At 37.2% G+C, this 21,975-nt stretch overlaps 2 protein-coding genes across 10 annotated transcripts in view; both read left to right on the top strand.

Annotated features, from left to right (window-relative positions):
• Positions 1-11,608, top strand: part of LGR4 (leucine rich repeat containing G protein-coupled receptor 4) — a 101,112-nt gene extending 89,504 nt beyond the window's left edge. For all 4 annotated transcript variants that reach the window (XM_017654083.3, XM_073216344.1, XM_073216343.1 and 1 more), the window contains exons 11-18: positions 736-807; positions 1,872-1,937; positions 2,609-2,680; positions 4,316-4,387; positions 4,681-4,806; positions 5,679-5,794; positions 6,054-6,137; positions 8,578-11,608. In XM_017654083.3, the coding sequence (XP_017509572.3) occupies positions 736-807; positions 1,872-1,937; positions 2,609-2,680; positions 4,316-4,387; positions 4,681-4,806; positions 5,679-5,794; positions 6,054-6,137; positions 8,578-9,854 (1,885 nt within the window). In that variant the 3' untranslated portion in view covers positions 9,855-11,608. The remainder of the gene's footprint in view (positions 1-735; positions 808-1,871; positions 1,938-2,608; positions 2,681-4,315; positions 4,388-4,680; positions 4,807-5,678; positions 5,795-6,053; positions 6,138-8,577) is intronic.
• Positions 11,609-14,228: 2,620 nt separating this feature from the next.
• Positions 14,229-21,975, top strand: part of CCDC34 (coiled-coil domain containing 34) — a 128,678-nt gene continuing 120,931 nt past the window's right edge. For 5 of the 6 annotated variants that reach the window (XR_012122660.1, XR_012122659.1, XR_012122661.1 and 2 more), the window contains exons 1-2: positions 14,229-14,791; positions 19,479-19,611. Coding sequence is in view for 3 of the 6 variants with exons in the window: in XM_073216345.1 (XP_073072446.1) it covers positions 14,244-14,791; positions 19,479-19,611 (681 nt within the window). In the remaining 3 variants the exon portion in view is untranslated. The remainder of the gene's footprint in view (positions 14,792-19,478; positions 19,612-21,975) is intronic. The other variant, XM_037012113.2, reaches the window with a different exon arrangement.

The following is a 21,975-nucleotide window of genomic DNA, read 5'->3' as shown; positions in this document are numbered from 1 at the left end:
CTTGGCTAAGTGGACACATTTAACCATGAGCGTTCTTTGTCCTCAATCACTGAACTTCCTCCATGTGTTCTGAGAGTCTTTCACGCCTCTTTGTATCACTTCACCTTGATCTGCGTAGTAGCAGTAAAAGGGAAAATAGAGGGACAGATGCCAGAGACACTTACAGAGGAATTAGTGATTGGCTGCATATGGGAACATAGAAAGGAGGGGAGTAAGAAAATTTTAGAAAAATTTGAGTTGGGTTGACTGAAAAAGCAAAGACAGAAACAAGGTTTAGGGGCAGGATGCTATACAAATTTTGGTTGTACTTTCAGTGCTTCTGCATACAGCTCTTTTCATGTAGTATTCTGATAACATAAAATAAATTTGTTAATTCCGGAGTTTTAAGGGACTTGTTTTGGGTGTGAAGGGGTGATAGAACTTGCAGGTGATGGTCAGGCTGTGACTGTGGATTAGTGCTTTCTCTGTTGGTCTGTGTGCAAAATCAAACTCTTCATTTGGACAATATTAACATCTCCTGTCACCGGCTTTTCTGCACTGCTATGAAAATGATACCAGTATCAATGGTTAATTCATCCTCCCACATACCTAACTCTGGGAAGTAATTAGGCAATGGGGCACAGAGAATCTAGTCCATATGCAAATATGTGAGCATTTATTTTTCTATTTGAGAATAGCACTTTGTTTACCATGTCAACGTGAATCATTTCTTAGATGAACAATGTTTTTATACAGGACCTTGACAGGTACGAAGATAAGCACCATATCCAGTAATTTGTGCCAAGAACAAAAGATGCTTAGGACTCTGTAAGTTGTGTTCTCCCTTCTCATACCTTTCCTTTTATGTTCTTCTCATGTGTTGAGTTTTATTTTTAATGAACTATTCATGTTAGGTAATTTTAAGGTATAGTTATTTGTTCCCTTTGTGGAAATGAGCAGGTATTTGAGTGACACTGCTAAGGTACATAATGTTTATTTGAATTTGATTTTAGAGTTCTGTATGTATCACACATTCTTGTGACTTGACTTTGAGCAAAGTAAAACCAAATTAGGTTCTTCCTTGTTTTTTTTTTTCCTTATCCAGTCTCTTCATCCTCATTCTAGTCACCTGGTTGGTGTTTCTGTCCATATCCTGCTCTTTCATTCGTAACCTGGGCAGAATCCAAATCTCTGTGGGATCAGGAATCAACTAAGCATGGAGCTTACCAAAATCTTTTAGGCTACCCTAGAAATTAAAAGTAAATAAAAGATGTAAAAACGTGACAAGAACAAACAATTAAGTTGCTAAGTTGTTAATAAGTGTTCAGTGGAAAGCGATAGTAACACAATAAGTGACTGATTGATTAATAAGTAATTAAATGGTGTGGTGGAGTATCAAATGTGCTGATCACCATTCAGGAAAAACTGTAATGGGGTTAACTAAGAGTTAACTAGTCCCAATAGTTGATTTAACATAAATGTTTTTGAAAATGTCAGTACACATACTACTCCTTCTACAGCTTTTTAAATTAAGTAACAGAAATGATTTATGGTGTGAACAATATTATAAAAACAAAAACCTCATAATTTCACCTCTTAAACATAATTGTTGTATATTTTCCATATCATTTTTTTATATATTTATTTTATATACTTAATGTTTTCAATATGTTTTATATTGTCTGCACTCAACATTATGTGCTTGAAATTTGCAAATCTTAAGCCTGTTGTGCTCTAGAAGTTTATCAATCTTAGGAAAAATAATAGGTGCTTTTCTTCAGCCATCCCTTTATTATAGATCTTGGGCCTGCTTTCAGTGCTTCTGAATGCAGCTTCTTTAATGTAGTATTCTAACAACACAAAATTAACTTGTTAATTTCTGTTGTTTTAAGGGACTTGTCTTACAACAATATAAAAGACCTACCAAGCTTTAATGGTTGTCATGCTCTGGAAGAAATGTAAGTTGGCCTTTCAATTACTCTATTTGCTGTGGTGTGTTGTTACTTCATTGAGCATTTCCTATTTTAAATAAATGGCTTTAATATTACAAAATTAGAAATTAATATAATAGGGTAATCCCATGAATGTCAAATTTACAGGTGTGTTCATGCAGCCAGCGTTTATTCTGTACCTGTCAGGCATTCTGTGAGGTGCAGTGTGGGGGATGGTGGTGTACACCCAAAGCCAAACAAAAGCTGTTCCTGGCTGTTGAGGGAAACCAGATATCGATACCTACTGTGTGCCTATAGGACAGCGCTGATGGAGTTTGATCAGGAGGTGGGGAGAGGAGGCAGTAATTCTCCATTATTGATCTCTTCCTTCCTCTTCTTCCTATGGCATGTGTTACAGTTGTGTCCTGGGTCCTTTCCTGCTGTAATGTCTTCCTGCTCTTCTGAGTGGAGTTGATAAGGAATTTAGATAGTGTATGCTAGCTAACTCCTGGTATAAATCCGGAGGGAATACCGGTTAGTCTAACCCTTTCGTCTTATATGTGAGGAAATAGCAGTTCTCTTTACTTTCAACAAGATCAATCAGTGTTACCTAAGGATAAATATTTAAACTTAGAAATAGTTTAAGATAGTCTTTTTCTTCTCTCCTTTTCTCTTTCATTATTATTATTATTTTTTAGTTCTTTGCAACGTAATCAGATCCACCAAATAAAGGAAGGTACCTTTCAAGGCCTGATATCCCTAAGGATTCTGTAAGTTTCTCTTTGATGATTGGAAACAAAATTTTTGTCAAACTATAAATTAATAGATCATTATAATTCCTATAATATGCTTGAAGATAAGATTTTATTATGTGCAAATATTGTTTAAACTTTACCACATGGTACTTTATAATCTACTTATGTTATTTTTTACCTTAGCTAATTTATAATACTGTACATTAATGAGTAAAAAAGTGCAATGTGTATAACCTTAGAGACAGTTTGTTTTCAAGTCATAGTAATGAGGTTTGCCAATTCATTAGGGTGAGGGTAGGTCCACTATAGTCTTTGGGTCAGATCTAACTTGCCTCCTGTTTTTGTAAATTAAGTTTTATGGAAACATGGCCATGCCCTTTTGCTTTGGTGTAGTCTAAAGCTGCTTTTACCATACTGTGGCAGAGTTGAATAGGTGTAAGACAGACCTTATGAACCCCAGAGGTGAAAAATATTTACTCTCTGGCTTTCTACAAAAAAAGTTGGCAACCTCTGTACCTCTGTATCTATCATGACAAATACAGTTAATATGTAGCAGATGTCCTCATTTAGAAATTATTTGTATTTGAGTGTATATTTGTCCCAAGTGGTGTATTAAGCACCTGGGAATATAGAGGTGACTGAGGCAAATCTTGTCACTGACTTCATAGTGTGGAAAATACAATATACTAAATTAATGAACATACAAATTATAAGATACCAAATAAATTTGACAAACTGACAGTGAAGTAAAATCACTTATATTGAGTCCTCTTTTTAACAGGTTTCCCAACTAAGAAATTGAAAATGCATTTTACTGGAAAATGTTTTGTTTGTGATTAGATTGCTGGATCTTTCCTTGTTGCTGACAGGCTTACTGTGGGTCTGGGTGGTAAATGGTGAGGAAGGGGACTGGCTACTAGCTGCCAACAGTTGTAGAGGGCTGATAAGCTACCACAATGAAAACTGGCCTTTTCATGATTTGGAACCAAGTTTTCCTGTTATCCAGGAGATGTGTAATGGAATGAATTTATCCTATCTTTAAATTATCATTAAAGCACCGTTTAAATGTGGTTGCAGATCATTTCTATTTTATTAGTTCTGTCATATCACAATTCCTCAGGGTGTATTCCTGAATATAGTACGGCTCTGGTGTTGATATGATTTTTTTTTTTTTTCCTGCTTGGGGAAAGAATGATATCTGGAGCCCTTCTGGAATGCCCTTGTTTGCATATTGATCATTTGTCTTCCCTCAGGGCCTTATCACTAACCTTTGAGAAAGCAAATAATATGAAACCTGTTTTTATTTTCAGCCTTGTCAGGAGCTGAGCTTTTCCTCACCTCTTTACTAGTACCAAAGGTTATATCATATCATTTATATTTTTGAACTTGTACCAGAATGATAAGGTGGAGAAAATTCACAACTGTTTTGAGACAGATGCCAACCAGAATTGTTGCTACCTGGAACACATTTCAAGAAGTAGATTTTTGTGAAGGAGAAACATTGAGTGTAAACATAAAAATGTTGTTGGACAAGATTAACAAGATTTGTTATCAGTGATACAGTGAATACTCAGAATGTAAAGTGTAGTTCAAAATACCTGCAGTTTGAGTTTATTTGAAAAGATTAACATGTTATTCTTATAATTGCAGAGATCTGAGTAGAAACCTGATCCATGAAATTCACAATAGAGCATTTGCCAAGCTTGGATCAATAACTAACCTGTAAGTTGACAATTTTATGCAGTAATACCATGAAAGTAATGAATAGTCTACAGAAACTTGTGTTTTAGCATTGTTCTATCAAAATATTTTTGTGTAGTTATTCCCTTGTATAAATGCTAACCTGCATTGATGTAGTGACAGCTTCTAAGATGGCAAGATGAAGCTGGATCAGTTGTTTTATCACACCTAAGCTTCCTCTTGGAGCTCTAATATTCATGATTTTAATATATGTACAGATGTTTTTATGTGATTTGCATCTTAGGAGTTAATTTGAAGTCTTGTTCACATTTTAGAGATATAAGTTTCAATGAATTAACTTCATTTCCTACGGAAGGCCTGAATGGGCTGAATCAGCTGAAACTTGTGGGCAACTTCAAGCTGAAAGAAGCTTTAGCAGCAAAAGACTTTGTTAATCTCAGGTGTGTTTTGCTTTTTTTTCTTTTTTGTTGAAATTATGGGAGGCCCCCAAATTACACAGTGTGCTCGTCTTTTGCTCTGGTTCCCAGGTTTTCTAGGAGGCTATAATTTGAGTATTTTCTACCTCAATACTCACAAATTTGGTTAAAAAAGATTATCCTACAGTGTTTGAGAACATGAACTGGAACTCTTGATGCTGTCAGAGAGATAGTAGAGCCATTCATCAGAATGTTTTTCATGTCATGGATTTGTTTAGCATCAAGGCGGCAGAAAGCACATAAGTGGGAACCTATAGAAAATCGATACAATGTTATAATACTTCACAGAGACATTAGCGTTGGAGTGGGGACCTCATTAGGTATAGTAGAGACAGGGCTTGGTAAGATTATAGAAGAGAATGAATATCTTCACTCTATTTATATGAACAACAGAAATTCATTTAATGGTATAAAGTTACAAATGACCTGGGACACTAATTTTAATTAGCAGTTTCATATAATAAATTGGGCATGGTTAATTCATTTATAAAAGGAGTCTGATAGGATTTTACTTTAAATCGCAGTATTGTTATTACATTTCTTTTATTTTTTTTTTAATTTTTAAAATTTTATATTTTCATCTTTTTATGTTTTTGTTTTTGCTGTTACATTTTAAAGAGGGCTTGATTTAAATTCAGTTTTTAAAAGCATATCTTGTATAAGTGAAGAAACTCATGGTGTCATCTGATATCAGAACTCTTTTCAGAGGAGGAAACTGAGGTCTGGAGAAGATAATGACTCCTAGGCTGGAGCTTTCAAAGATAAAAACACTTTTTACAAAACAAAAACATGTCTGTGAAGCTGTTATTCAATGTAGATATTACAATTTTTTCCAGGTCTTTATCTGTACCATATGCTTATCAGTGCTGTGCATTTTGGGGTTGTGACTCTTACGTACATTCAAACACAGAAGATAACAGCCTCCAAGACCACAATGCGGCAAAGGATAAAGGCAAGTGCATGTACTTTTTGAAATAGAACACTCTTTATGGTATTAATCAATATCTCTGTTACTGTAATCAGTGTGTAAATGTTCAAAATGAAATCTGTGAGAAAAATGGCATTTACTGTGTTACTGGCATATTTAATGTTACTAAGCCTCTGTATAAGCAGAACTTTAATGCTTAAGAGGCACAGAAGATTGCAGGAAACCTGGTTCTTTTTGAATTGTGTGTAAAGCTTGAACTAAACACAGCTTGTGGTATATCTAGGTCCCGCTGATGCAGCAGGTGTCACAGGCAGTGCTGAGAATGAAGAACATAGTCAAATAATTATTCACTGTACACCCTCAACAGGTATGCCCAATGCCTTTTGCTGCACTTTCTTACCTTAAATGAACATTGCATAAACATGTCTAAAACTTTTGGGGCTAGATGGGATTTCTGTACCAGGGGTGGGACTGGATGATCTCAAAAGGCCTTTCTAACTCATGAGTGGTTTGTGTACCAGGAGCCATAGGCACCTCTAGCAGTGCCTCGGGCCCAGAACCATTGACTCAGAATTTAACAGGCTCCCCCACTGAGGGCTGTGCTCATGTAAGATTGAGAGGCACTTTCTTAATGCTTCCTTAATTCTAGGAGCTCTGTAGGTTTCCAATCCTTAAGGATTTTTAGTGTTAGCTTTTTTCTGTCTTTTTAAAGCTTGCCTCTCCTTTTCTTTTTTACTTCCTTGAACTTTAGCAGATTTGGGAAAGTTACTGAAGTGACACCACATATTTATGAAGTTGTGTTCTGCCTAATCTATCAGAAAAGATAGATGTAGTATTCTAACTGTAAAAGAAAATAAATTGGCTAAATTGTGTGCTATGAAGTAGATTCCTTTTTTAGTATAATGATGCAAGATGACCCGGACATTGATTTTATTACTCAGAATCATAAGTATTTTGGGTTCTTTAGTGATTACTGTGAATTGTGAGCTTCCTGAGAGGCTGGATATGTTTTTTTTTTTTTAATACTTCACATAGTGCCTATATAAAGAATAAACTTAACATGGTCAGATGAGTGAATGGGACTGACAAGAATCATTTAAGCATACACAATTTATTTTATCTGGTTTCTGTACTGTTGAAGTTAAGGGGTGCAGCTCACTCCCTTTGTTGGAGAATGTACATGTGGAACTGACAACCTGATGAGAAGGGAACAGCTTTATTAAAGGGGAGGCAGACATGAACATGCAGAGATCCCATTTCCTCCACACTGAACTTATACCGTGGGGTCACCCAGGAGGAAAGCTTGTCTGAGCTCATTTCCCAAGGCTGCATCATGGATGCACTGCAGGCCTATCTCCCCCAGTCCGTTGTCACACACACACAGCCATGTGCTCACTCAGAAGCAGGAAGTGTAGAGAGCAGATCCTTCTGCTAGAACTGGAGGAGGCAGCAGGTTTCCAAAGACAGGGACTGGGTGGAGCCTGTTTCCCAGCCATTTGAGGGAATGTAACTCCACCCACTAGTCAGATACTTTCCCAAGGGTGCCCTGTTCTCCCAGGTAGACAAGCTATTTCTTCCTTGAGGAAGGATGAATTCAGATACAGAGGTAAAGGTGAAAGCTCCCTCTTAACAACTTCAGGTGGGGATAAAAAGAATTTTAAAATGTTTCTTGCATTATCTGAAAGGCAAATACATATAAAAGGTGCAGAGTTGGCTTCTTCTGTGACTGTCTCAGTGATTCAAATGCTTTATGGCATGTATCCAACTTCATGACCATTCAAAAAGCAAAATCAGAACATATCTTTTAGGCAGTGGAAGCACACTTTTCTTGTGCTTTGTAAACAATGTATTGTTTTTCTTCACTAATTTTTAAATAAAACAGTTGTCATTTGTGACATAACTAGCCTGTCAAAGTCAGTTACTGGAACATAAAATTCAGCTGCTAGATTAGTTCCTGCGATCCTGTTTAAGTTACACAGAGTTTTAATGGACATAGCTTTGTATGAGTAGTTAACATCAGTGCACTTTAGACTTCACTCTTCTATCTAACTGAATAACCTTTGTCAGGTCACTCACACATTTTGAAATCTCAGTATCTCTGGGTGAAAAATGGGGATAATTGTACCACCTATCTTAACCTGCTTTATCAGATGGCCTTTGAAAGCATAAGAAGTATGTAAAATACATGTTTACATATACCCACATACATGTATAGTATTATTAAGTATATTAGGACTAGGAAGGACAAAGAAAAGGACCTAATATTTATTTATTCAAGTCCAACATATACCCAGTAGCCTGCTCAAGTACCCTGTGTATACAGTTTTACTTAAGCTACACAACTCCATGAAATAGGCATTATTATCCACAAGTGAGAAAACAACATTTATAGAGGTTTAAGTTGCTTTTTCAAGTAAGAGCAGCAAGTTATGAATCTTAAAATTCAAACCCTAATTTATTCAGTTCCAATCCTCAGTGTATGAAGTCTCTGTGCTGACTTTGTGAGTATATATTAGGTGAACTAGACTCTGTGCTGTATATATTAGGTATAAGAAGTAAAATTTTCCTCTTAAATACCACTAAATACTTCTACCAAGAGTTAAATTATAGTCAGTTGTTTTTAAAATATCCTAGTTCAATGATGAAATATATAAGAAATAAGATCTTTTCTGTGTGGTTCAATTCAATTTGAAACAGATGTAATTATTCTAGATGAACTATTTTTAGTTTCTCTCTTAAGCCATATCAAATGGAATTGCTGTTTTCTAAATTGTCTTTTATTTCTGTCCCTCTCTCTTTCATTTTAGGTGCTTTTAAGCCCTGTGAATATTTACTGGGGAGTTGGATGATCCGCCTTACTGTGTGGTTCATTTTCTTGGTTGCATTGTTCTTCAATCTGCTTGTCATTTTAACAACATTTGCATTTTGTTCATCACTGCCCTCCTCCAAGTTGTTCATAGGCCTGATTTCTGTATCTAACTTACTCATGGGAACCTATACTGGCATCTTAACTTTTCTGGATGCTGTGTCCTGGGGCAAATTTGCTGAATTTGGCATTTGGTGGGAGATTGGCAGTGGCTGCAAAATAGCTGGGTTTCTTGCTGTTTTCTCCTCAGAAAGTGCCATATTTTTATTAATGTTAGCAGCTGTAGAGAGAAGCTTATCTGCAAAAGATATAATGAAAAATGGGAAAAGCAATCACCTCAAACAGTTCCGAATTGCTGCCCTTTTTGCTTTTCTGGGTGCTGCAGTTGCAGGCTGTTTTCCACTTTTCCATAGAGGGGAGTATTCTGCATCACCCCTGTGCTTGCCATTTCCCACAGGAGAAACACCATCATTAGGATTTACTGTCACCTTAGTGCTAGTAAACTCACTAGCATTTTTATTAATGGCCATTATCTACACTAAACTTTACTGCAACTTAGAAAAAGAGGACCTTTCAGAGAACTCAAATTCTAGCATGATTAAGCATGTTGCTTGGCTAATCTTCACCAATTGCATCTTTTTCTGCCCTGTTGCATTTTTCTCATTTGCACCATTGGTCACCGCAATCTCTATCAGCCCTGAAATAATGAAGTCCGTTACTCTGATATTTTTCCCATTGCCTGCTTGCTTGAATCCAGTCCTGTATATTTTTTTCAACCCAAAGTTTAAAGAAGACTGGAAGTTACTGAAGCGACATATTACCAAGAAAAGTGGATCGGTTTCAGTGTCTGTCAGCAGCCAAGCTGGTTGCATGGAACAGGATTTCTACTACGACTGTGGCATGTACTCACATTTGCAGGGAAACCTGACTGTGTGTGACTGCTGTGAATCATTTCTTTTAACAAAGCCAGTGTCATGCAAACACTTGATAAAATCACATAGCTGTCCTGCGTTGGCAGTGGGTTCTTGCCAAAGACCAGACAGCTATTGGTCTGACTGTGGCACACAGTCGGCCCACTCTGATTATGCAGATGAAGAAGATTCCTTTGTTTCGGACAGTTCTGATCAGGTGCAGGCCTGTGGACGAGCCTGCTTCTATCAGAGTCGAGGATTCCCTCTGGTGCGCTATGCTTACAATCTACCAAGAGTTAAAGACTGAATTAATGTGTTTGTAACTGTTTCGCCCATGAACCAAAATCACAGTGTTTATAGAATGAACACTACCTAGTCGGACCTTTCACCTGGGAAGCACTTCTGTGATCACTGCCTGGTGTCACTTAGGAGGAGGAGAAGGTAACAGTTTATTTCTTAAAGTAGACATTTTCAGAGAACAAGTGCCTGAACTATCAGTTGGTGAAAAACGCAATGTCTAAGTAGTGTGTGGTCTGTTGGAAACAAATTTATAACTTGAAAAAGATTTTATGTATATCATAGCAATACAACGTTAGGTTTTCCTGATCCACAAAGAGCAAGTTTATACCTGTTTCTGAATTAAGTGCAAGGTAAAGAACAGCTGTTAATATTTTTTTAAGAATATTTTAAAATGTGATTTTATCTAATGGAAGAAAAAGTCTTGCTAATTTTACATCATTTGCTAATGTTTCATCATTAATCTCAGGACAACGTAATGCAGGGCCAAAAAAGGGATTGTCTCCCAGGTAGAACTGTGATAGTTTAAATAGGCATTACCTGATTGCATATTTTCTGTTCTCATCTTTGACATGATAGAATCGTAAATTTTGTTTAAGTGATTTGTGAATCTAAAATCTGAAGATGTTTTTAAAACGATATTAACAACTGTTAGATTTTAAAAGAATAGCTGAATACTTGTTTTGAGTCACTATACATTGCTGTGGTGCAATCAAAATAATTTTTTCCTGTTTTGTGATCACACTACTAAGAAAGAGTAAAAGGGCTAATTGCTGTTTGGGTTTAGTAGAATTGGCTGAACTACTAACTAATATGGGATTTTAATAGTATTTTAGGGGTTTGCTGGCTCTGTATAATATTCTCATTAATAAACACTTCCTAGTATCTTTGACTCTGCCATTATTTGCCACTCTTGTTGGTATGTTACATACTTACTGTTTGAATTATACAGAAAGTAAACTGAGGTAAATAATTGCATTTATTGGAAGAAATTGGGAGTAATAATGACACAAAGCACTTAAATTTATTTCTTGGTGGATTCTACTGAACCTGGGCTGTTACATGGATGCTTCCATACATATTCCCCTTACTATGATTTACAAAAGAGCCTAGTAACAGCTCAGATACTGTGTTCTTGTGAGACAAGACAAATATGTCATTAGGAAAAAAGAAAACTAAAAGCAATAAAGCTTAGACCTATGTCTTTAAACATTAAAACAGTTTACTTGATTTTCATCTATGGACTTTTGCCAAGTCACCATGTGGAGTCTTAAAGATATAAAGGTTCAATAGGTTTTTTGAACAATATGCTAAATCAATAGCAAACTCACTGCCATATTAGTTATTCAGGACATACTAAAAACATTAAGCTAGATTGCAGTTTAATAATTAAACTGTACATACTGTGCATATAATGAATTTTTATCTTATGTAAATTATTTTTAAAACACAAGTTGGGAAATGTGGCTTCTGTTCATTTCTTTTAATTAAAGCTACCTCCTAAACTATAGTGGCTGCCAGTAGCAGAATGTTAAATTGTGGTTTATATACTTTTTTGCATTGTAAATAGTCTTGGTTGTACATTGTCAGTGTAATAAAAACAATCTTTGTATATCAAAATCATGTAGTTTGTATAAAATGTGGGAGGGATTTATTTACAGTGCTGTAATTTTGTAAGGCCAACTTCACAGGTTTTTAAAATTGTTATCATGTTTGTTTATTTACACATCTGATAAATATTAAATCATAACTTGGTAAAAAGAATCTAGCTAAAAGTTTTTTTTTTCCTTCAAAATTCAGGTTACTAAAAGCTTTTAATTCATCCCTTTAAAGATTAGCAGATATCTAAAATGTGGTAAACTGCCTTATATTTGGTAGGAAATACAGTATTGTACATAATATTTTTAATTACTAAAACTTTTTTTGCCTTAATTTTTTGACTAGTTATGTTAATGATTTGCTTAGTGTTAAGGTAAGTAAAAGCAAGATATGTTTTAAGTGACTAGTATTCAAAGAAATGTTGGAAGAACACTTTGCTGAAATGTAGAAAGAAGGTTTTATTTTTTATTAAGTCTAAACCATACGGGAAACAAATTGTGAAATTTAAGAGAGTATCAGTTAGATCTGTTATTTAAAAGCAAATGATTGAAAAACCTGTATCATACCAAACATAGTCAATTGCACAGTGTTCACAATTATCACCACTCATTTTACAGATGAAAAAATAGAGGGCTTAAAGAAATTTAAGTGAATACCTGAGTCACACACAGCAAATTAGAAACCAAACTGACACCTAGGTCCTTTTGAGACACAGTTTTCTTGTATTTGTTCATTTGTTTTCAACTTCAGTTAAGTATATGTTAGACTTCCCCTAACAAAAAGAATAGTCTAATTACCCCTTCTCCTTTCCCTTCAGCCCTCACCCTGGTACCCCTTACCCAACTTGGGCAATTGTCAACAGCACATGGCAAATCCTGTTTCATCTTCATCCCCTTCAGTAATCTCCTCTGTCCCTTGGATTGTTGAAACAAATCTAAAACATGCTGGTTCATCTGTAAATGTTTTAATATGTCCAGGAATAAATTTTTGAAACTTGCATAAAATACTAACACAGGGCTAACTGGTAATGACATTATTTTCGTAACAAAGTCAGAAAGAGATTTCTAAGCAAAAGTACTTCTTATTTAAGGTTATAAAGCCAGCAAAAAACAATCTCAAATATACCATGGAAGTGAAAATAAATTAGTAAGAAGTTAACTAAGTTAATGTCCTAAAACTTGAGGGGAGAGGCCCTCTTTTGAGCTTATTTATACATTTATATATAATTCTACCGAACATGATTATGGCTTCTCAGTCCCAGTAATGACAAGGCACTAGAAGAAAGGAGACCACAGGACTTGATTATGTCCAAGCACCAGCGCTAGTGTTGGATGGCTCAGCACGTATCTCCAGGACTGCTGGAGCATAGTGCAATAGTTGGTAATCATGATTCTGAGGCATCAAAGATTTGTTTAGTAAAACATTTAAGGGAGCAGAAAAGTGTGTAACATTTTAGATTTCCATATCAAGAAGTTAAAGTGAAAATGTTTTAGAGTTTAAATGACAACTTAGGGTTCTCTTTGTCAGGTCCTGTATTAGAAACTTTGAGAATTAATGAGGTAACATCACTGAGAGGTAAATTATTACCCTATTTACAGAGGGGGGTAAATTAGGACTTGGAAAGGCCAAACTGCTTGTTTAAGGAAACCTAGTGAATAAGAGGAAAAACACTAATTGAACCTTGTGTTCCTTTCATACTAAAACTAGAGTTTTTCGGTTTTTCGTTTTTTTTTTATTATGCTTCAGTTATGTCAGATATGTTTGGGAATAGCTTCTCAAGTTTACGCCCTATGAACCCCTAAAGTGGCCCAGAGCCTTTTGATGTTATTGAGTCTAGAAATGTTCTCATAATAAATCAAATATGCCAATAATGAATAATTGGGGTAGAGCGTGAAAACTCCATTAAGCCAGTTTTATTCCTTCATCAATTTTATCACTTAAATTGCTCCATATTCTCCCATTTTCATTTTGTTTTTCCTGAAACAAAAAAAATTTAACATTCCACTTGGTTTTAATATCATATTTTATTATAGTTCTGACTTCTGAATTGCCCTTGGTTGCTATTTAATCTACCGTATCTCTGTGTCTAATTTTGCAGATTTAAGTGTTATCAAATATTCTGTATCACTCTTCAGGTCTAACAAATTTCGTGTGCTGTTTTAGCCAGTATTAGTTTGTGATATTTGTACCAGTAATACGCATTATGAGCTGGACAAAAGTTGTATTTATTTATAAGTGCACATAGTTTCGTCAGCATGAGCACAGCAGCTTCTATTACCACCTCTCCCTAGCTACTTTCATCCCTATTCCCAGTTCCTAAAGGAGAGCGCGCTTTCATTTCTTTCCTCATGAAACGCACATCGCGAAATACCTTAATGGTATGATTTTTCACCACAAAATAATGAACTCAGGCATGGCTTTTATTTTAATTCATCTGTCTACAGTGCTCAGCACAGGCCAGAGCCTACTAGAGGCTTCAGAGTGGCCCCACAATTTACTGGCACAGATGAACTAGTTCCTTTACGATGTCTTAACAAAAAGGGTGCAACGAAAACCAGTGAGCTCCAAAATGCAATCTTGGATACACTTGTAAACTTGAATAATTTCAAGCCCCTCCCCCATAAAATAGGGCGGTGTGCTGAAAGAAATCACGGCTGATTGTTACAACCTTGTAATGGTAGTGGAGGTAGTTTGGGAATCTGCCTTTTTCCCTTTAAAATTATCTACCTTAGTCAGTGGCATTATTTCTCATACCAAGTGAACTGCTACACCACAGCAAACATGGGACGGGCCCTCCAAGATGCCAGCCCGGAGCGGGTCCTCGCCTGTTAGCAAAGGAGAGGGAGCCACATCCTGCTGGCGCAGACAAAGCCCTAGCGGCCTCCACGCGTCGCCATGGCGACGCGGGACTTGTGCCCGCCCGGATTGGCTGGGCCCGGAGCGCGCGGGGCCTGCTGGGAGAGCACGTCCCCGCCGCCGTTCTGCCGGTTTGATCTTGGCGGGCCCGATGCGGGCCGCGGGGCGGTGGGCGTCTGCTTTGCCAACCCTGGAGCCCTGGTTTTCCCTCGACTGCAGGTCCGGGTCCCGGCCCTCCTCGCGATCCTCCTCGGTCCTCATGGCGGGCGCCCGAGGGCAGGGGCTGGAGACGGTGTCGATGTGCTCGTTGTCGCCGCCGCCGAGCTACAGCAATTCCACAATGTCGCTGTTGTCTCCTCTCGGCCACCAGAGCTTCCCTTTTGACGACGACGGTGGTGAGGGGGAGGATGAGGACGACGTGGACCCAGATGCTCATGACTCAGAGGCCAAGGTGGCAAGCTTGAGAGGAATGGAGTTACAGGGGTGCTCCAGGTAAACCCGAGGCTGCAGACCGGTGCAGCCCTATAAAGAATCCTTAGACCCTTCTAGTGGCGACATCCTTCCGCGTCAAAGGCCGCGCAAGCACCTGCATCCAGAGGTGTTGCTCCTTTTTGCCTATAAGGGCCCTGGGCCAATTCTTACACACCACGAGACTTTCTATGATTCTTAATCCTTTTTCCTGAGTAAATGATGATTGCTATAATCTTAGTCCCCAGGAAAACGCACAGTGTCAATAACACAAAATTTTGCCACTATTTCATGAGTTGTGTGAATACTGAAAAGTCAGATCGTGGACATCAGAGCCCTTGTCCAAACCCTTAACACCGAAATATGGTTTGCTGCACCATCGCAGTACCTGCAGTTATTTTGAAAAAATCTGGTTGCTAGTGAAGTAGGTTATAGTAAGCAGTATACTTTTTCCATCAGAAGTAAGGAACTGAAGCACAGAGGTTAGCAGTGTCAACCTGAGAATCCAGAGACAACATTGGTCTGATCTGAGCACTCAGTAGAAGTCAGTCATTGAGTCAAAGAATGTCAGAACCAGAGAAGTTATTAAAGCCATCTTAATTTGTTTATTGCTATAATTATTCACTCTGCAAACATTCTCTTTGTGCCATATACTAGTCTAGATACTGGGAGCCATTAATAAGATAGTCATGGTCTCTACTTTAATGGAATTAAAGCCTAGATCAGGCCACTCATTTTACAGATAACAAAACTGGCTCTGTGCAAGCAAGTCTGCTTCAAAGGCATACACCTAGTTATTAGCAGAGCTTGGATTGAGGACCAGGTTACACTGATCACACTCTCTTCTCTGGGTACTGTGTAGAAATAGGAGCAAAGGGCCTGTTTCTTGCAGGAATATCTGTTTTTTCTGAGGCATGCTTAGTAAGGGCGTCTGTTCTGGGGTAGACACATTACATCATCTTCAGAAAGCATTTATAGGTTTCCGATTGTTAAGCTGTAAGGCACAATACAGGAGATCTGAGAAATACAGACCGGAGAATCCATGTTTTCTGTGTGACCAGTCAGCCCCCTTCAGTATAAGGTATTCAGACCCAGGGTGAGTGAATGCACACAAGCTTCTTAAGAATGAGAAGTAAAGGTAAGTATGTTGGTGGGAATGGATATCAGTAAGAGGAACCAAGCAGCCCACTTGCCAGACTGGTCGTAACAACAAGAAACAGGCCTTCTCTGATCCACCTGTTAGTAGAACGTGATGGTAGAATTAGGGTTTCAGGAGTCTACTTTCATGTGGGCCTTGGTAGGACTTCTTCAGGACTGTAAAATAATTTTTAATTATTTTATACCTTGTCAGCCTAATTAGCGGGACTAAGCAGTGTAGATACAGTTTAGCAACCTAAGGAACCCTTCAACACTACAGCTCAGCTGCTGAGACCACGCAGGAGCTGCCAAGAGCCAAAGCCCTGACCTAGTGGAGCTCACCAGGAGAGGAGCCAGACACAGTGACAGCTCACCTTAGCCAAAGCCTGAGTGAGCTGGTAGCAGCCCAGGGCTGAGGCTGCTCTCCTTATCACAGCTCATTCCCTATGAATCAAAGGAATAAGAAGAATATGGTCTGGGAAGAATGCAGGAGTTTGTCAGGCCATGTGTGTGGCAAGTGTCAGATGTATGCTGAGTAAATTTTCTACTTCCTAGAGAACAGATAGATGCAGTGATTATTTTCCATTGCTTCAGAAAACGTGGTCTTTCCTCTCAGGAAAGAAGTGCTTAGAAATTTCCTCATTCCTCCTCCCTACCTCTGATCTTTAGTTAGTGCCCTGGACAGTTTAGGGGTGGTGTGCTGAGGACAGCAGGCAGTCTGTTCCAGCCACAGCTCTGGGCAATGAGTATCTTCTCTGGATGAATGAGTAGTACAAGAGCTGTGTAGGATTTTATGCCTTTATTCCATCCTTCCCCTGGTACAGTGAAAGGACTGCAGCAGAACTAATAGGGCAAGGTTTTTTCTGAGATAGACTCAGGCACTAGCTACACACGATGGATATGAGCTCCAGGTTTTAGGTGTAAAGAGCCTTATTTAGAGGCTGCATTGACCTTCAAGTGTATTGGACAGGACTGAGATGAAGCTCACAATTAAGTTCAGATAAGATGAGAAGTGTTTTTCTGGAGTTTTATAATATGCTTCCAGCCTGCTGTTAATTCAGCTTTATTTTGGTTTTTATATATTCTTTTAAGAAACCCATGCTGTAATAAATGTCTTGGTCATAAACAACTGCTTATGAAACCTCTCCTGAGTGTGGATAAAGCTGTAATGTATATGCCACACATACTGAACACATTTGTTAATAAAGTTAAGGCAAGAAATTTAACATTTAAAGTACAATTTTTTAAAAAACATCACTGATTTTTTCTTTCAACAATCATTTCTTAGGAGCTTACTGTATTCTAGGCCCTAAGCTAGACTCTTGAAATAAAAAATTCAAGTTAAGACATGTTTTCTGTTCTGTAAGGAATTTGTGGCCTATGGCAGAGATGGACAAGTGACATTAAGCCCAAGGCATGTAAATCCAGATTTTTTGCAGTTTCACTGTGAGGCATGTAAAGATTTGTGTCTGAGTTGAATCTTGAAGGGAGAGTAGGAATTAACCATACATCTACCACTGCTACTAAATAACATGTATGAAGTGTTTACTGAGTGCCCAGAACTCTACTAAGTGCTTTAGTAGCTTGGATTATCCACGCAGTAGTACCTGTGAGGCAGCCACTGCTGTTAGCTCCATTTTGCAGAAGAGAAACAGAGACTTAAAGGAGTTAAAAAATCAGCATAGCTGGGAAGAGGCAGGTAGAGATTCACCCCGTGTTTTACTCTAAAATGTGAGCTTGGTTTTGGCCCTGGGTGAGGTGGAGGAAAGGAAGTTAGAGTTTTAGGCAAAGCTGGAGAGCATAATGGCATGGTACATTCATCAGTCTGCCTAAGTTAACAAGAGTTTGGATCAGCCACTGGTGAAAGAAGAGGCTTGAAAATACGCAAGAGCCAATTCATGGTGTCAGGCTGTGGAGTTTGGACTTCATGTGTGGACAAAGGAGCCACTGCAGAACTTTGAGATATGGAGTGATATGATAGAAGGATACATTTGAAAGATGAATCTGGCAACTGTGGAGAATGGTTTGAAATGGAGGGAGGAAGGTTGTAATCCAGTCAGTGATTATAAGGTTGGAGAAGAAGAGAATGGCTTGAGAAAATTGAAGTAAGTAGAATAGATGTGACTAGGTGGTTGTATGGGTGTGGATGGTAAGGGGGACCAAATATGGACAGGGAGCAGGGGGAGTCAAAGATCTGGATTTCTGGCTTGGCCAACTGGGTGGGTATCAGTACTCTTCACAGAGGTAGGATTATAAGAAAAGGAGTAAAATTTTGTCTGGTGGGGAGGGTAATGGGTGTGTTGTAAAGATGGTTGGACTTGTTCTGGACTGATTAGGTTTGCTGTTTAAGTGACTCTGTCAATGGTTGGAAATAAAAGTCTGGAGCTCAGGAGAAAGATCTGGCCTGTAATGACTGATCTGAGCATTATCAGCACCTAGTGATAGTTAAAACTATGGGAGCAGATAAGGTCCTTCTGCAAGACCAAAAAAGGAAAGATATGTGTGTGGAGTAAACAACACATCAACAGTGTCTCTTTCCCACCAGCATACAAATTCCATGAGGGCATGGATGAGTGAAGAAACAGCAGCAGATTAAACAAGTAAACTGAAGCTATAAGGTAGAAAAAGTTGTGCATAGCAGTGGGCAAGGCAATTGGTTGCCTGAAGCAGGAATGTTCATTAAAGAGACAAAGAGGAGCTGAGTCCATAATAACTGTAGCACTGACTTGGGAACTGAACAACCTTTATGGGTGCTGATGGTTCAGGTTTTTCTAAATTTTATAAGGCTAGTATATCTAGCTAAGGCCCTGTGTTCTTTACTTATGTATGTATGTACAGTATTTCCTCTCCCCTCTTCTCTTGAGCTTGACTAGTTACTTTTCCATGCGCCCAGAAGAGACAGAGAGGTGCATGGTGGAGATGGGGACTGGGAGGAGGTAACCAAACTGGAGTGTCATGGACACTTTAAGATTTGGCAAAAGAGTCATCAAAACATTAAAGGATACAAGGGCCATATATTTTTTGTAGCTTTTATTTCAAAACAATTTCAAAATTACAGAAAAGTTGAGAGCCTAAAGAAATTATGTTCACCCTGCACCCAGAATCTGTAGTCATTAATGCATTTGCTTTACCATTCTGTCTGTATATATACATTCTTTTTTTTTTTCCAGAACTCTTTAAGGGAGGAAAATGGAAAATGCTCCAGGATCTGATTAGGATCATGTGTTGTAATTAGTTGTCCAGATACAAGATTTTTAAGAATAAGAAATTTTATCATTGAGGCAAATGGACTGGATATGGGTTATCCCTTTTTTTTCCCCCCAGTGGGTTTTTAATAATATAATTTTAGACAATGAAGGAATTGAAAGGTAGTTTGATGGATAAACTAATTCAAATATTAAACTTATTAGTCATAATTTTTCAACCATATATTTATATATAATTAATTCACATGTTTATAAAAATCACAGTATTTTAAGTTAATAAGTTCTGCTTTACTATACAGCTAAGTGACTTTGATTGTTAAGCAAAGGGTTTCAAATACAAGAACTATAGTGTCTTCTCTTCTGTATAGTGGAGCTGAATCAGAAAATAACCAAGAAGAGAAACAGACAGGCTTACCAGAAGGCAGCCTGACACCCTGGGAAGTCTGGTTTGTTGGCAAAGAAAAAGAAGAACGTGACCGTCTGCAACAGAAAGCTCAGGAGGTAACACTAGACTTTACTCTTTTTATTTAATCCAGGAACTCACAAAGCAGAACTTCTGTCAGAATTAAAATGTTAATGTTATTATCTCACAACACAAAGGTTTTGCATTTGTTTGTATCAGTTTGCTAATTCAGTTTTAATGATAGAAATAATACATGTTCATTATAAGAACATTTGGAAAGTACAATTAAACATATTTAAGAAAATTAACATCTCTTCTAATCTCACCACTTGATGGTAACCATTATTAGTATTACGGTGTATAACCTTCCAGATTTTCTTCTATGCAAATTTAAAACAAGGTGTAAATGTATAAATACAGACATATGAAGTGGAGGTTCACCATACCTACGTTTAACTAAAGTAAATTCAATTGGTAAAATGTTTAAGAAAGAGGAGAAATCAAAATTGAAATAGAGACAGGAACCTACCCCCATATCACTCATACCTTGTGCCAGAGAGTGAGTCTGTGCTGGGAGATGGGAATCTGCTGGCCTTGCAGGGTTTTTCAGTTTCTCTGTGCCACAAGTGAGGTATGTGGACATTTTTGTGTTTGTGTTTCTCTCTGAACTCTCACTCTCCAAACTGTTTGAGATACATTTTCACATGAATCCCTAATTCTAACAACCAAATAGATTTAGATAATTTTGCATCCCCCCACTATCCAGATTCACTATCTGAATTCTTCCCATCCAAACCTAGAAACCAAGCAGATGAAATGGTGAGGAATGTTTTGTTTTCAATGAAATAGGATCAAACTTTTTCTGCCTGTTACATTATTAATATATTTCTCTATCATTAAATATTTTTACAATATCTTTTCAAAATGGCTAGCTAAGATCATTAAAATTATGTTTAGAATGCATTAAATATATATTAGAATACAGTTAGTTTATTATTGTATGTTTAAGTTTTTCTAATCTAGTAGTAATTGTGTTGCCATAAAAATCCTTGGAACTAAAGTATTATCTTCCATGATCTTCCATGAAATAAATTTTCCATATCAGTTTTGAAACTTGTTCTTATTTCTGTGATGGGTTTCTAACTAGGTAGGCAGTCACATATTCAGGAGGCTTGGCATGATTAAAAAGGTTATAGAAACCAGTCCATTCTGCTTTCTCCCCATTGTGGTGTATTTGTATTCTAAAATAGAATTCATTCCTGGAAAAGTGAAGAGTAGTGCTTGTTTCCTCCTAGAAGGGCACTGGGCTTGAGAAAGACCTTATGACTTAATCAGTCAGGTTTATTTTCTCATCTGTATAATAATAAAATTATACCTGTGTCACAGGATTTTTAAGTATTAAATGAGATAAAGTATAAAGATGGCTGGTGTCATTTTTGTTGGTATTGTTATTGATATGATTGCTCTTCATAGCCTTCTTAAACTTTTTCATTTATTTTCAGAATTTGTATTATTAAGACACAGACTCTTCTGTCACTTCAACCTGAGTTTTAATATTACTAATGCATTGTTTAATGTAGTAACTTCAAAATACTTGTTTACAATGAGAAATCTACTTTATTTCATGTTGCATACAAATGCATATTCATATACACATATACACACATGAAATAATAACTTAATTTTTTGTAAAAACTGGTATTCTATTTCTTTTTTTAAGGCAAGTCATAACCCATTAAATTGGTTTTAGACTTACAGTTTGGAAGATACTGATCTAGTGAGGTCAGTGGTAAAGTGGACTTGAATTTATAGTATTTAGCTTTATCTCTAGTCCCACTAGAAGTCACTTGTTACATTAAGAAAAGGAACGTCACTTCAGATCATTTTTAGAGTCAGCATACAATAAAAGAAGTTAATCAGATTGTAGAAAATTCATAAGGGAGCCAGAGCCTTTGGGGACACAGAGAACAAAATTGAAACTTTAGCCTTGCCATCTAACTCTGTGACCTTGGGAAAGTTACTTAACCTTTCTTGAGCCTCAGTTTCTTCATCTATAAGCCACATATTAGAGAGGCAATAGTAGTGTGGTTAAAAGTATAAATTCTTGAGCTGTACTTCCTGAATTGAATTGAAAACTTGTACCTTGGGCAAATCCTTAACCTCTCTCTGCCTCTTGTCAGTGAAAGGGGGAGAATAATATTCACCTCATAGTATTGTATGAGGACTTTGAACATCAGAATATAGCCTAGTATATAGGAAACACTCAGTGTAAGTTAGTTGTTGTGTGGTAAAGAAGATAACGACTACTGAAGATTTGTTTTGAGAACATATTAAAATAATGAACATAAAGTCCCTACCACAATGCTTAAGCATATAGCAGAGTATAATTCGTTGAAAGATTAAAACCTTTTCCTGTATTTAGTAGTTTGACATTTCTTATGATTACATCATTAATTAACTCT

The sequence above is a fragment of the Manis javanica genome, chromosome 11 (genome assembly GCF_040802235.1).
Source record: "Manis javanica isolate MJ-LG chromosome 11, MJ_LKY, whole genome shotgun sequence".
NCBI lineage: Eukaryota > Metazoa > Chordata > Mammalia > Pholidota > Manidae > Manis > Manis javanica.
Note: the sequence above shows the minus strand (reverse complement) of the source record. Positions and strands in the feature narration are given on the sequence as shown.